Source organism: Lutjanus erythropterus, chromosome 8, assembly GCF_056507025.1.
Source record: "Lutjanus erythropterus isolate fLutEry1 chromosome 8, fLutEry1.hap2, whole genome shotgun sequence".
Lineage (NCBI taxonomy): Eukaryota > Metazoa > Chordata > Actinopteri > Lutjaniformes > Lutjanidae > Lutjanus > Lutjanus erythropterus.
In genome coordinates, this window is record NC_139324.1 from 30,847,269 (window position 1) to 30,863,473 (window position 16,205).

A 16,205-nucleotide genomic window follows, 5' to 3' on the forward strand; every position below is an offset into this window, starting at 1 on the left:
CTGTGTATCAGTAATCAGACTGTAGATATATTTAGTAAATATGGGGATTATCAGTAGAATTACAATTTGAAACTAAAAAACAATATACCACTACACACAGTCTACAGTGGAAATTTCACAATTTCTTGTCTTTAAATCAATCAATCAATCAATAAATTGCGCACAACAAAGGAAAGGAACAGCTGGACAAACTAATAAACCTAACAAAGAACATAAAACGGCATGAGCTGCAACATTTAATCGACTGTTAAATTAATCTACCTGTATTTTGATAATGGACTAATCTTTTATATCTTTTTATTAATTTAAAAAAGTCAAAATTCTCAGATTTTAGCTTCTTAAATGTGAATATTTTCTGGTTTCTTTACTCCTCTCTGACAGTAAACTGAATTTTTTGAGTTATGGACAAAACAAGATGTTGTCTTGAGCTCTGATCAACATTTCTCACCATTTTCTGACATTTTATAGACCAAACAACTAATGGGCTGATTAATTGATAATGGAAATAATTGGTAGTTGCGGCCCTAAAAACACTACATTAGCCTAAACAGTTTCACCGTATTTTTTATACTGAGGTAATCCCAAATGTAATGGAAAGTAATCAAGTTACATTACTTTAATATTGTGAAACTTGGATTGACTACTTTTTTAAATTAGTAACTGTATCAGAGTACATTTTTAAAGTAACCCTCCCACCTCTGAGACCGATACAGCCGTAATAGGTCAGCATCGGTTATCGGCTGTAGTTTGGACCCCCTGCGTGCATCGGCTCCACAAATCCATATTCCTGTGTCACTCATAAATAACTAAAAGGAGAACTGCGCGGATCAGTGACACTGTTTGGGTCGACAAGTACAGTGACAACGACTTGATTTTCCACACAGTAGCTCTTTTTCACTCCCCCACCCCTCCTCCTCCACCACCACCACCACCCTCCTCCTCCTCCTCCTCCACCACCACCACCACACATGCAGCCTAGAGGGACCCAACAAGGCACGGCCCTTATTATGATTTGATGAAATAACCCCTCTCTGCCTCCTTTAAGCCCATCCCTTTGCCTGAATGTACCCAGTGATCATCATAGCCTGGTGCACTTTCCAACGCACATGCACCTCCAAACAGTTTTTTTTTTCTTGTGATTTTTAAGGCAGATTTTATTTAGAGGCGGTGCTTGTTGGCTCCGGAGTAGCGTCGTAACGACACTTTTTTTTTCTCCCCCAGTCCCTGTTAAGAGTTAGACCAGGGCCAGAGTTGGTGCTGGGGGGTCGCTTATATTATAGCTTAGTAAATTTCCTGGGGGGTAAATTGCTGCGTTTTTTTTAATCCCAGCATTTTTTTTTTCTATTTTTTATTTTTCTACTTTCTTTTTTGAATATCGCCACTCTCACTCCTCTCAAGATCTGATCCCCCCTTCGAGATTTTTTTTCTTCTTCTTCTTTCAGATCATGAACAAACTATATGTTGGGAATTTAAGTCCTTCGGTCACTGTCGAGGACTTGAAGCAGCTCTTTAGGGAGAGGAAGCTGCCAGTGCCCGACCAGATCCTACTGAAATCCGGCTATGCTTTTGTGGACTTCCCCGACCAGAACTCGGCCATAAGGGCTTTAGACATTCTTGGTAAGTGTGGATTTTGATAAGTGATGCGGTGCTGCTGGGTGACAGGAAAAATTCACAGCGGGTCAAACTGCAAAGACGAGGTTATTTAAAAAAAAAAAAAACAGAGTAACATCAGCGTGTCCAAAAATGTGAAATATTAGTCATTTTGCGTGCGTTATTTGGTGTCTTGTGCTTCTCGGGACAGTGTTTGCGATCACATCCGTGTGTCAGAGTTTTTAGATGAACGCTCAGCAATGCACGCTCCAACAAAAATCGGATAAATGATCGATCACAGGGACACACTCGGGGCTTTAGTGCCCGTTTGCCTAAAGAAAACACGAGCCGTCGTATCGCTATTAACGCGCACAATCACCTATATTTTCGGGAGATTCCGATAGTGTGGGGCGCTACTTTGCAATCACCCACTGGAATGTATGGGATGGTCTGATGGTTCGGGTAGGCATAATTATTTTTCACTTATTTTTTATCTTGATTTTATTGAAGAGAGCAGAGCGAAGCGAGCGCGGAAAACTTGTCAGATCCGTGTTCCTGTGATGTCTGGCTATGTTTTTACGAGGTGTCTTGGAGGTGGGTCATTGGGGTCCGGAGGAAAGAGCTAATAAACAGGTAGCTGAGGGGGGACGAGGTGAGGAGACGCTAATTCCGTGCTGCGCCAGGCAGGCCACTCTATAATAGTAACGAAAAGCCCGTGTTCAAGCTTTCGCCGAGGAGGAGCGCTTTCAAATTCACCCTGGGTCAACACGGAGAATTAAGAAAACACCTACCTAAGAAGAGAAAGAGCTTTCTCCTTTCAAACCATCTCTTCTTTTTGATGTTGCATTCTTTACTGAGAGAGGAAAAAAAAACACCCCTCGTTGCACTGTGAGAGGGTTGTGGGAGTGGAAAGCATGGCTGCCCATTTCCCCCCATACTATAAAAGCTTATCATGCTTCATTTTGGCGCCGATTGCCTCTTATGTGACCCTCGAAAATGCCCCGCTGTGGTTGTTTTAACGTGCACATATATGCAGTTTATCCGCCGCCGCCGCCCGGCGCACAACGCGCCCGTGTGGAGCACTTTTTCTGTAGGCTGTTTGAATGGGGACGCACCTACTTCTTGGAGAAGAAGTGATTCAAAGTGTTGCTGACTGGCCTACCCCAGCTTTTTGCATTGTTGCATTCATGACACACACAGCTGCTAATGTTACACTATCAACTTTCGTCCCTACAGGTATTACACAAATTGAAATACAAGGACAGGTGATAGAGGTAGACTACTCTGTTCCCAAAAAACTAAGGTAGGCCTACAATCTGACACACACACTCTCCCTCTGCTGCTCTCTCTCTCTCTCACACACACACACACACATTGTGTCCTACGCCTATACTGTGCCCCATGGCAGACTGTGTGACCTGTAGGCTTCCGCTGGGAAATATAGCACGCAGATTTGCCCTCTTTTCTCGGCGTGTGTGTGTGTGATTTGAAGCGGGCTGCTGCTGTTTTACTCCCCGGCGGTGTGAGTGTATTTGCATGGCGATTAAACAAAAGAGAGAAAGCGACAAAGAAACAGTTTGAGTCCCAACAACACCCGCAGAACACACGGTGGCTGCTGCCATATCGCGTGATCTGCAGCAGCGAGGCCTGCTATCCCACTCTGCAACATGGACCCACACAAAGTGCACATATGGAAATATACACACTTTTCTATCTGTATTTGTCAGCGTACACGTGTCATAATTGCATCCTAATTGAATGTTTCACACAGGCCTTGATGAAACTTTCACACAGGCTGCTGCGCGTATTTAAATTGTTTTTTTTTTCCTATATGTAGGCGATAAAGTTCGGTTTCATTATTGACTGTAACACTGCAATGCACGGTGCGTTGCATACCAATCAGCTGAGCCTCTCCTCTGCTTTACTGTATGCATGTGTGTGTATGTATGTGAGAAACGGGCTGTGTGTGCGGAGAAAGCGTGTGTGCTAATCCATAGGTCAACCCTAAACTCCACCAGCACGAAAACACTCTCATATTTGGTGCTTTTTCTACCACTTTGTCCACTAACTCAAGATGTCAGCGAGATTTTAATTGCGTGGCAATTAAACAAACACATTTACCCCTCCCTGTGCGTAACAATGCGTAATAATCTCACACGTTTGTGCAACCTATACGCTCCCAACACGTATAGATCCACCCTGTTTTTACGACAACGCCTCAAACTGTAGGGAAAGACTACCTTGCGTGACAAAAAGGTAAATATTCAAGCCCCTTGTGGAGGAACACGTGACCCAGACTTTATGCTCTTCCAGCATAGTCCTCCCCCTTCAGTGCAGGCTACACTTTCCTGCATTACAGCTCTCTCGCTTTTCTTTTCTTGCTGTGGCACACTGGAGAGAAAATCTGTATGTTTTAAATGTGTCATGATCGAGCTGCCGTGTCGTTTCCTCGCTTTGTAGCTCGATTTGAGAGCGTTTTGTGAGCTGCAAAAAGGCGCAACATGGTGTACAAGCCTGCGCCACTCCCCACAGTAATGTGCACGTAGGCCATGGCAATGTTGGAGAGCCTCATAATGGCTGCCATGATGGCCCTGCACACTGCACGGCCATAGGCGGAATCAGATAGAGCAAATTTCCATACATGTGCCTGCATGTGTCCAATCGGCTGCGTGTTGGAGCTGCTGGACGTGTGTTCATGGTCTGAACAGGCCCTTTAAAGCGAAATCTCCGCCATATCAGTGAGGTCGACATGAGTGTAGCGTGTGTATGACACGTACAGGTGTTCATTTTGAGAAACGCAGTGCGAACTGGGCGAAATCAAACGAGGAGGTTTTATTATTTGTTTAAAGCGTTTTGAAGTGATTCAGGATAAATTATAATTTCATTTAATGTAAAAAAACCTCTCACGGTTTTTCTCAGAGCGTTTGTCCCTCATCACAGACACATTTACATTAATTTAAAATTGAAACTTTTAAAATACGTATTTTTGTTCTGACGTGTAGAACCTATTTGTGGTAATTTATAGACGCACATTTTCAGTGTTTTTAAATATATAATTTTAATCCATTCTAGTTGTGTCAGACACATTGATAAATAACATTTATATTTAATAATACAGGTCTTAAAATAGGCTGCTGTTATTTAATTTCTCAACCCTGCACTTAGGTGATAATTGTAATTATAGGTATTGTTATGGATTTGATTAATAAATATATGGTCACTCCAGTGAGTTAAAAGGGGATTGAGGAGTGATTTTTGTCATGTAAATCTGTGTGTGAACTCATCCTCAGGCCTTCTTGGTTTTGTGAGGCTGCTGTAGCTTCAGCTGTGTGTTCTGTTTGTTGATATATTTTAGTTGTGTTTTGTTGTGTAATGTCCTTAGTGTGCAAATGGGCACAGTGGGATTGGTAATTAAATTATGTCTATTTTTAAGTACAAAGTAATAATAATTATTGTTCATTATATTGTCACTGTAATAACATTTTGTTTGCTAATGAGTTTATTCTGTAATAGACTGGGCCTTTTATTAAATACAATTTTGAACAGACAAAGTTATAAATTATTGTAGTTTTGAAGCCATAATTATTATTAAATTGTTAGTTTGCTTACATTCATTATATATTTTTATATTTCAAATTAGTTCAAAAGTGTCAACTGTCAAAGTAAATTTTAACAAAAATAAACTTGTTTTTTGATTTTATTTGTAAAAGCTTTTAAAGTTTCTTGTCATGGAAACCGCAGAATAATTAGTTGCACTGTATCAGTTATATTTCAAATAGAGTTTTAGAAATTATCTCGGTTATATTTTATTAAAATGATTGTTTGTAATAATGCAGGCTACTTAATATTAATTCATCCTGGATATCAGTGCTGAGACAACTGCCATTTGAAATTAATCCACTAGTTTGTCTATTAGAGAGTTATACAATTTTCTGCTGTATGTTTTTAAATTATTATTTCCGCTTGAGCTTGTTATACAATTGTAGATTTAAAATATGAACTGTAAAATAGTTTGATGATGAAATAATCTATACTTGAACAAAACAAACAAACAAAACTAATGAAACAGAGAAATAAATATATTTATGCAGAACGGCTATTAATAATTCTTTAATTTATATTGCCTACATTTGATTGGAGGAATTCGGTTGATGAGAGAATTGAGTTTGTTTGTTGTAAATATCTTTGTTGCATTTTGCTTGTGCATTTTTTTCAATCAGAAATCAGAAAATATTTAATATTTTTCTCCTCACTGTTGAGTTTCTTTGTTACGTAAAGCTTGTGTCTGAGTCTGTTCTCTTGCAGCTCAGAGGAAACAGAGTGTGACTCGGTGTTAATTGATATTGCTGCTACATGAATGATATGCAGCGTTGTTTGACTGTCAAATAGGCGGTGAAGGTGTGGACACAGCGCCAAACGTGATCTTGTGCTTGTTATTATGGGATAAACACATTTAAAGCTGTCTTATGGGAAAAAAAGAACGTATACAGGCTTTGAATATACACATATTGGCTTGTTTAGGGACAAAATCAGACTTTTCTCCTCCCAGTTATCTCTCAACACCTCTGAATTAGTGAAAATGTGCTCAAACAGGTGATGAATTTGTGATGGAGCGTTAACTCTTGTGTTAAACTCTGTAAGGCTGCATGATAGTAAACACAAGAACTCTTCATTTAAATCTAAACAAAAGTACATTGACGACGAGACCTTTCTCTCATGTTAGGGTACAAAACCAAGACATGGGTGTAAACATCTGCATTGCACCACAGTGGTGCACACATGCAGATGTGTGTGTTGGATTGTCAGTGCACACTGAGTCACAACAGTGAAATACTATAGCCATCAGTTGATCCACTCCGAATCCATTAATACTCCCCAGTTGATTCTGGGTGTAGGGGGAAGCTCTCCAATCCAGGCTCCGGTTATGTCCGGAGTGATAGCAGGAGGCAAAGCCACATCCGCTGCACCCTCCTCCTGACTCCTCACGTGTCCTCTCACCTGTCTGTGAGGAGAGATCCCACAAACTCATCTGTTCTGTGGAGTCAAGGTGTCTTGACAATGCCCATTTTCTGCCTTAAAGAGCGTTTATTTTGGGTGTCTTTTTAACTTATGGCTGGTCAGTGTCAGACTTTTTACTCTTGAGGGGTGAAGAAAAGAGATTGTTTTTTTTCACTTGTCCAGTTGAGGAAAGTGGGTCAGAAATCTACTTGCACAATGTCAATTTATACTCCCTCCTGAACAAATTGCTTTATTAATCAACACTTACCAAAAAAACCCCAAGGACTTAAGTTGATTGTTGAGGTAATACATTCATTTATTTTCTGCCCCGCCCCTCTGAAAATTGACGTGGCAGATTTTACAGCATGCACACCCCTTTCCTTTAAAACTTTTCTAAAGAAACAGGAATTCTTCTTAGGAAGTCCTCTTTGGTGCACTTGCGTTGTCCAAGTGGAGACAGTAGAGTTATACATGCTGTGCAGTGTCAGAAACAGGTTGTGATTATGAAAAGGAAAAAAAAATAGGTATGAAAATCAGGAGAGATACAGAAGATTTGTGATCCCAGAAAGAAACACGAGACGACAATATTAGCTGCAAAATCTAAAAAATGTCATAAAATACTGAGAATTGTCCATCTTAGGTTTTTTTAGATGATAATGTCGTTAAATGTGTCGTTTTGTCAGACCAAAACCTAAATATATTCAGGCTGATAGGAAATCTCCATATTTGAGAGGCTGAAAACAGCATTTTCTGCCTTTTGTTTTGCATAAAAAATTACTTAAACAATTACTTAATTGTCAAAATCGTCAAACAGATTCATTCTTTTTTTCCACTTGTCCCGTCAGGCAAGTGAGTTTCGAGATTTAGTAGCCCGACATGGCATCTTAGTGAAGAAGTCTTAGCAATGCTCATTTTCTGCCTTAAAGAGCACTTTTTGGTGTCTTTTTAACTTATCTTTGGTCCGTGTCAGGCTTTTTACTCCTGAAGGGTGAAGAAAGAGAGATTACAGGATTCAAAAGTAATGTTTTTGTTTTTTTTCACTTGTCCAGTTGAGAAAGTGGGTCAGAAATCTACTTGCCCAGCATCAGCTTTTACTTGCCCCTGCTCAAATTGTTTTAATTATTAGCAGTTGTCACAAAAACAACAAAAACTAAAGCTGATTGTTGAGATAATTCGAGGGCCGCAAGAAAAAGAAAAGTTTAGTTTCAGAGACTCTGTTTCCTGCATTTTGGTCACTTTTAAAAAATGAAAACAAAAAAATAAGAAGTACACTGCGACAGCACTTTCATGTTGAATACATTTACTTTTACTTTTACTTTTACTTTTAATTCCCAGAAAGAATACAGAATCAGACACCCTCTGACACAAACTTACGTAAATCTCTGACATAAACTAATATTCCTTATTGTTCTTACACACTGATTTATTTTTGTCCTGCCCAGAGTGAAATGGAAAAAATAGGTGTGCAAATTTGTCAAAAATTAGAAGAAATACAGTACAATTGTGATCACAGGAAGAAAAAGTGAGAGGGCAATGAAAAAGGAGTGTTGGCAAGTGTGGCTGTAACATCTATAAAATCTGTAAAATGGCCGAAAATAGAGAAAAAAGTCCATCTGAGTTTTTCCAATCCAGTGTGATGTCTTTAAATGTCTTGTTTTGTCAGACTAAAACTCAAAGATACTCAGTTTAATCTGATGATTAACAGATAAAACAGGAAATCTCTGTAGTTGAGAGGCTAAAAACAGTATTTTCTATTGTTTTTGCATGAAAAAATACTCAATTATCAGAACAGTTTAATAGTTTAAAGCCACAGTTCACCCCAAAATCAAGAATAGATGTTTTTCCTCTGGTCTGTAGTGCTGTTTATCTATCTAGATTTTTTTGGTGGGACTTGCAGAGAGATTTCTGCCTTCTCTCAAATATAAGGGGCGTTTTTGCACCCTAAAAAATACATTTGAAAAGTTAAAAACCAACGTCTCTTTCCTAAAATCACGACACAGTTAGTCAAAATAATCCGCAGACCTCGGTGTGAGCTGTTTCATGTAGATACTACTTTCTTTCTAATAGAAAAAAAAGTAGTTCCGGAAGACTTTAAAGTAGTTCCAGTAGCTTCTTTTGCAGTCCTTATCCATGGCAGTACAGTTTCAGTTCAGTTTAAGTGTATGTGTATAATGTAGAATATTTAGAATATTTTCACTGCGTTATTTGGCTCTCAAGCAGCCTTTTCTGATGAGAAACCACAGCTGTAAAAGCCAAATATTGCTCCCTCCAAACCAAAGTATGTATTTTTGATTTTGTGGTGAACTGTCCCTTTAATCCTTTTTTAAAGCACTTGCCCTGTCAGGCAAGCAAATTGTTAGATGTACTAGCCCGACGTGGCATTTTAGTTGCCCTGGGCAATCCTTATTGTTGATCTCTGGATTATACTTCATGTTGTACAACAATTTATCTGTGACTGAGCCACTACGGTGCAAAATAATGCTCATGAGGTGTGAAAAAACAAAGCCAAATGAGATAGTTTTTCATTAGCACTTCCAGGAATAATGACTATTTACTTGTCATGTGTTAGCAAAAGCCTTTCATTTGACTGGGATCAAGCCACCTCATTTAAATTTCAGCCCTTCTCCCAATGCTGCCAAATTTGCACAACAATTATTAACTTTTTCTCTAAAGTGGAGTCGTGTATTTTGCTCCTGGTGTGATAACAGACTCGCTAGTACAACAGAGTATATAGCTTAAGGGGAGAGGCGAGATAAGATGTGAGAGCACTGTAAATTCGTTGTGTGTCTATCAGAGCTGTGGGATCGTTGTTAAAGCTCCCCTGGAGTTGGGATCTCCTGTTTTTTTGTTTTTTTTTTGGTTGTTTTTTTTTGCATCACTGCAGCAACTGTTGAGATTCACTTCTCGGTACCTCTCGGTCATTCACATTCCTCTACAACCTGTTGCATGACTAATGTGTTGCTGCAGTATTACACTTATTACAACCAGGAGCTAAGCAATCATCTCGATGACTGTCTGGAGCAGCAGTGAGGAGGTGTAGAAGGTGTGGCCGGGATGTGGAGCGCTGCATTTTTCTGTTAAAGGGATAGTTCTGAATATTTGATGTGTGGTTGTTTGATGTATGTATTCATAGTCAGCGTATTACCTGCAGTAGATGGTGGCTGGCATGCTTGGAGTTTGGAGAAGAAGAGAGAGGCACCGGCGTAGTAGCTAAGCAATGTCCTGCTGTGGGCAAAATGTATTTTAGCCACTTTAAAAAATATCCACCAAAAAAAGTGTATGCTATATTTAGAGTATTTTCGCCGCTTTACTTTGCTGTCAGACAACCTTTTCTGACAGGAAACTGCAGTTATAAAAGGCAGTTGTAGCTCTCTCTAAACCGACCAAACTACATAGGTGAAATCAGTTACTGGTCTACAGCTTTTAAAACATCATAGTCACACAATAACACAAACTCATGAACAGATCAAGGCAGCAACTCCTTTGTTCTTTGAAGTAAAATGACTGATTTTGCCTGTGGAGTTTGGTTGGTTTGGAAAGAACAGTATTTGACTTTTGTATGTGCGGTTTCCTGATGGAAAAGGCTGCCAGATGGTAAATAAAGCAGTGAAAATATTCTATTAATTTTTAAGTAGCTAAAATATGTTTTGTTGCTGACCCTGCCCACAGTAGTACATTGTTCCAACGGGAAACTGCAGTTATAAAAGCCAAATATTGCTCTGTCAAAACCAACCAAACCCCACAGGCAAAATCAGTCATTTTACCTCGCAGAACACAGGAGTTGCTGGTCTATCGCTGTCTCGATCTGTTTGTGTGTTTGTGTTATTGTCTGACTTCTGTGTTTTAAAAGGATAGTTGGGGTTGAGGCAGATCGAGGCAGCAGTAAACCAGCAGCACCTGTGTTCTGCAAGATAAAATTGCTGATTTTGCTCATGGAGTTTGGTTGATTTGGATAATAAAACAGTGCTACTTGACTTATAAAACACTGTTTTCCTATTAGAAAAGGCTGCCTGATGGCAAAGTAAAGTGTTGAAAATGTTCTAAATATAGCGTAGGCTTAAACTGATATTGATTTTTTAAGTGGCTAAAATACATTTTGTTGCTGACTCTATCCACAGTTCATTACTTAGCTTCCATGCTGTTACCCCTCTCTGCTTCTCCAAAGTGGGGACGTGCTGACTACCATCCACTGTAGCTGATACACTATCAGTACAACCCCTCATTAAATATTTGGTGCTATCCCTTTAATTGCCTAAATATACTGGAGATGAGGGAAGTAAAACAGGAGACGGTTTCACCTGATGTGTTTGGTCAGTCACAGATTCCAGTATGTTCTGAGCGACACCTTTCATCCTGAGGACGCTTCTCCTGCCTGTGTTATCATTTGTGATCTCAGCAGGCATTACACATTACCTCTCACTAGTCCTTATTATTGAATGATGAGAGTAATGGAGAGACAGGCCACGGCAGAAGTAAAATAAACACTCATTGATTAGAGATGAGAGGCACAAAGCCTCCTTGAACTGAGCCACTGAAGCCATTTTTCTTCTGTTTGAGATTGGAAGTGTCGCCGATGATATATTCTCCTCAGCTTGTTGGAGACACCTTCCGTTAAAGTTAAATTTCTGCACACTGTTAGCATTGAATTAATTAGAAAGAAAAAAGTTCTGGCTGACCGAAATGTATCGCAGTGCTGACAGAGTGTGGGAATTCGACTTTTCTTTTTTTTTTGCAGGATTTCACTTTCTCACACACCTGTCTACCTTTTTGCAACATAAAAGTGTGACCACCATAACGATCCTCTACAGGATAGACGGCCATTGTTTGGAGCAGATGTTTGAGGATGCTGCTTTGCTAAGCAGAGTTTGATGAATTGCTGGAATCTAAAATGTGCTGCATGTGAATATTTAATGAGGTATAAACCATGATTATGAGGAGCGCAGTTTGTACCCAGGTTCTTTTTTGGGGGAAGTAATTTGAAGATGTAACAGCTGCTCTGTCTCTGCTTCCTTTTCTATATCCCTCTGTTGCTCAGTCCGTCTGTCTGTCTGTCCGTGTGCGTGCGTGCGTGTGTGTGTGGTATTTATGCACATGTATATATTTGAGGACACTAGAGAAACAAAAGCTGTGGTGAATCCCAGCTGAAAGCCGGATGTAAACTTAAGCGTTTCTCACCTGTCAGTGTGCCAGCGCTCTCAGCGGGCACCCAAGGGTGTGGTCTCCATGGAAGGTTCGGCAGCTGAGGCGCACAGCAGGTGGCATTTCTCACACGGGCAGACCCCGTCCTTGTCCCATTTCAACACCATATAACCCCCACTGCCCCTGCTGGAACTTTAAAGCTCTGATGGGTCTTGAACAGGTGAAATGAATATGGCGAAAACTCCCGCCGGCCAATCAGAGCGAGTCAGGGGCCATAATGCTTACACGCGGCCAATCATACGCAAGTGGGTCGAGTGATAGGGATCGAGGCTCGAGCTGGGAATTCTGCTGGCCGGAAGCTTCGCCGAGGTCAAATGGTCCTCTTAATCTTGGACCTTTTCCCTTCACACACTTCTCAGTCTCTTACCTTGCTTTTAATATTTCAGGCAGGGGTGGGGCCACAGGGGTGTCACAGGCCCCTCCTTAATCGGATTGGACCAGCTTGGGGCCCCTGAACAGTCAGTGGGTAGTTGGTTTATTTTTTTAGGGCTCCTGGATCAGAATCTCCGTATGAAGTGAGATGTCTTTCTATTTTTCATTGGAAACCAGCATCATATAAGTTTTTCCCCATTTTTCGTGTGTTACAGCAGAAATTAAACAACGTCTTCCTCAAACCACAAACTCACACAAACAGACGAACAAATCCAACATACAAGAAAATAAATAAATAAATACATAAATTAACACAAAGAAAGTAAATGAAATTAACACTGAAATAAAACCTCTTAAGGAAATGACTGAAGAGACATTAAATCAGTTTGCCTTGCTGGTTGCAATTTTTTGATAAAGGAAAAATTAGTGAAACTGCCAAACAAAACTGCATTAAAACAGGGTTTTCCCTCAGTGTTTTTGAGACAAAGGCAACAAAAGCTGGGGAACAGTGTGCACAGTGTGCTTACAGCACCAGTCAAAAGTTTTTCTTTGTTTTTAATTGTTTTTCCACATTAGAGACATCAAAACTACAACATCTGTAGTTATACAGAATTATGTAGTGTGAAAAAAATGTGAAAACAATGCAAACAAGAATCTGAAACATAAAAGACTATCAAAGATTTAATATTGTTGTTACCCACCTTTGAGGGAGATAAGCAGGGAAAACCTGCAGAGATGTCCTGGTCTACAAATATTGTTCTCTAGATGTGAGAAAACATGTTTGTTTGCCCCCAACAAATGTCACAACATCACGATTTTAATAGTTTTTCTTTCTTTCTTTTTTTTTTCAGTGAGAATGAAAATTGTGATGCAAAATTGATAATTCCAACTAATGGAGAATCATATTGCAATCACAGTATCTGTCAAAATAACTGCAGTATCTTTTTTTTTTTTTTTTTTTACCATATTGTGCTGCCCTATTAGGAAGTCAATCAAACAACTGAAAAGAAACACACAATACTTACAGAATGACACAAAACAACATCAAAGACACACAAAATAAAAAGACTAAAAGCAACAACAAACAGACAAAAAGAAAAAAAAAACAAAAGAGAGGCAAAAAACCACAGAGACAAATAATCACGAGTCAAAAAATGACCAAAAGAGATGCAAAGCAACCATGGAAAGACAAAAACAACAGCAAAAAGATGCCAAATGATCATAAACATATGCAAAAAGACTACAAAGAGATGCAAAATGACCAGACGACCCGTGTCTGTGTCAAGGGACCGACTTTCTCATAATATCTTTATGACTGCAGGCTGTTTGGAGTTACACATAGCAGCTGTTTGTTGATATTGTTTCTTATGAGAATATTTAAAGTTATTTATTTGGCATTCATTTGTTATGCTGAATAAACATTGTTACTATTAATAATGTAAATTTTATAATTGCCAAGAACCAGGGCTTTAAATGTGAGTCTGCGCTCTAAGGCAGGGCCCCGCTTGACCTCATGGTTGTAATAAAACTTTTTTCCCTCGGTTGTTTTGCTTTTTAACTGAGCTTCAGTGATGTAATCTTGTTCAGTGTAAGCCTGAAGGGTAACTACACCCTCAATTTCTGTGAGAACCCTCTCTCCCAGCAATTTGTAAAACTGCAGCCTGATGAGTGAAGGAGCAAGGGCTATAGGAGATGTTGCCTTGTGCCTATGTAGTGTGACACGGAGGGTCCGTGGACATGGGGGAAACTGACGGGCCGCAGCTCAGTGTTGCATGGACAGCTATGTAGAGCTGGAGCTAACCAACCATGGGCAACTACTGTCAGACTCTCTGCGTCTTTGCTGGAAAGACAGACTCTTGATGGGGTTTTGACTCACTGGAAGCGCATTTATGGCCCTTTGAGAATCACTTGAGGCTTTTCCACTGGCACTTTTGTCATATTCCAATCGTAATATCTGGCAAAAATAATTGCAGCGTCATTTTTTAAACCCAGAAGTCAATCAAACAACTGAAAAACACTCAAAATGAGTCAAGAGTCAAAAATTCTCAAAAATTTGACTGTGCCGGTTCAAACTTTTGAGCCAGCTGTGGCGACATCTTGCTCACTGCGGCCAACCCGCTCAAACAAGCAAGTGTTGCAAGATTGAACTCAAGTATGTACAAGAGAGCAGAGACAGCAGCATTGTTGAAATCATCTGTATGTTCAGCTCTCTGTACTTTTGTAGCTTCTAACTGAATCTGTGTAGTTTGAAGTTTCTCAGTTATCTGCTTTATTTTATTGTTTCATGCTTTCAGCTGTATAGAAACCATGTCAAATTACAGCTGATAAAAACCCAACATTTCCTGCTTTATTGCTTAATGATAAAAGCTTCGAATAACAAAAAAATAACTTTTATTGGGCAGAATTTACAGGAAAATAAGTGTTTATGCACCATTTTGCAGCCGCTTGACTCGAGCTACGTTGATCTTTAATGCTTGGCTGATGCGCCAAGTCAAACCAGTCCAGCTAAAGTGTATGGAAAAGCGATAATTGTGTGGATACCTGTGGGGTAGCTGGGTTAGTGTGGAAGCTCTTTTTGTGGGGGAGTGTTAATACATCACTAGAGCTGCAGCACACGTAATAGACCAGGGAGTCTCGCCTATTACGTGATAGTCGCGGCATCGATCGCTTTGGGCTGTTGCTGGGAAACGTCAACCTCGCTGGCCTTTTACATCCAGTCGAGGCTGACCTCTGAACAAATACTAATAAACAGGGGAGCTGCTAGTTTTCTTGATCTGATGCTAAAAGTTTTACAGTTCTCAACTGAATTTCAAAGAGTCTTATTTTTATTCAAGGGTTAATCATGTAGTAGAATCCTTGAATATAAAAATGACTCATTGAAAGTGGTGGAGATATGTAAATGTAGTGCTTTTTATCTAGAAAACTGCCAGCTACCCTTTTACTTGTATGTGTTCACAGGCCAGTGTTGACTGGACCAAAATGGTGGTGGCGCTGACATACAATTCAAGGGTCAGTGCACATATATGGGCCAGAGGATTCGGCAGAACAAAACCTTCAAATCCAAGCACACATTTTTGACTTACAAATGTTCTTTAAAACAATGCCCCAGTGGTTCCAGGAACATCCGGATATGATGTAACAGAGAATTAAAATGCATGGATTGTTTTGTGTACACCATTTCTCTCATGTAGTTGAAATTTCTTTTGACATCTAATTTTTTTTGATGTCGTCTCTCTGTGAAGCAAACGTCGAGTGATGCAGTCTTGTCTCTGACATTTACAGCATCTTGATGTGGGAGCAAAACTGTGCCATTGTGCTCGTGAATATGTGTGTCCATGTGTGTTTACAGGTTGTGCTGTACTCACTTCCAACTGTTCCAGGTTAGGTTCTCCACGTTGCCATGGGAACCAGTTTTGAGTGTTTTGCTTAGTTATAGGAGGAGAGCTCAAACGATGGAGGCTTTCAGAAAATGAACCCAAAGTCCTCCGGTGTGCAGAACACCACGCAGAAAGCTGCAAAAAAAAATAAAACAAAAGTTGAGTTTACTGCATGAGACACCCTGAGATTCACCCTACAAAGGGATCATTATAATATCTTTAGAGATCACTGTCACAATCCCTTGATTACAGCTTGAATTTGTTATGAACTGCTGTCAGTTTGGGGACCCTGTAATTTCCACCCCTTTCCCAGGAGAGAGGAGACGGCCTACCGGTTACAGCTGCACGCCCCAGCCGTGTGCTGCTGGCTCACGCTACGGGCGGTGCAGTGGTCAGAGTGCTGATTTTATATGACAGTGAATGCATAACCTAGTAAGGTGCCTCAATAAAAATGCCTGTGTAAAGCTATCGCTCTATTGAAACCCTCAAGTGCTCATTTTCTCTCCCTTTCAAGTGTAGCAGGGAAAACTGCAGAGTGGGCTGTCCATCTATGTCACAGCCGCAGCCCTTTTGTGACCTTTCTTATTCATAAACCCACTCAGAGACGCCATTTCCATCTTTTTCCATATGTATGCAACAGAAGCAGGGAAAACCCCCCCTCCCAACCCT

The 16,205-nt window shown here is 40.1% G+C and overlaps 1 protein-coding gene across 1 annotated transcript in view; it reads left to right on the forward strand.

Moving 5' to 3' along the window:
- Positions 1-993: 993 nt before the first annotated feature.
- The window catches only part of igf2bp2a (insulin-like growth factor 2 mRNA binding protein 2a), an 85,530-nt gene continuing 70,318 nt past the window's right edge, over positions 994-16,205 (forward strand). The window contains exons 1-2 of the mRNA XM_084725276.1: positions 994-1,617; positions 2,827-2,893. Of these exons, the coding sequence (XP_084581402.1) occupies positions 1,446-1,617; positions 2,827-2,893 (239 nt within the window). The 5' untranslated portion in view covers positions 994-1,445. The remainder of the gene's footprint in view (positions 1,618-2,826; positions 2,894-16,205) is intronic.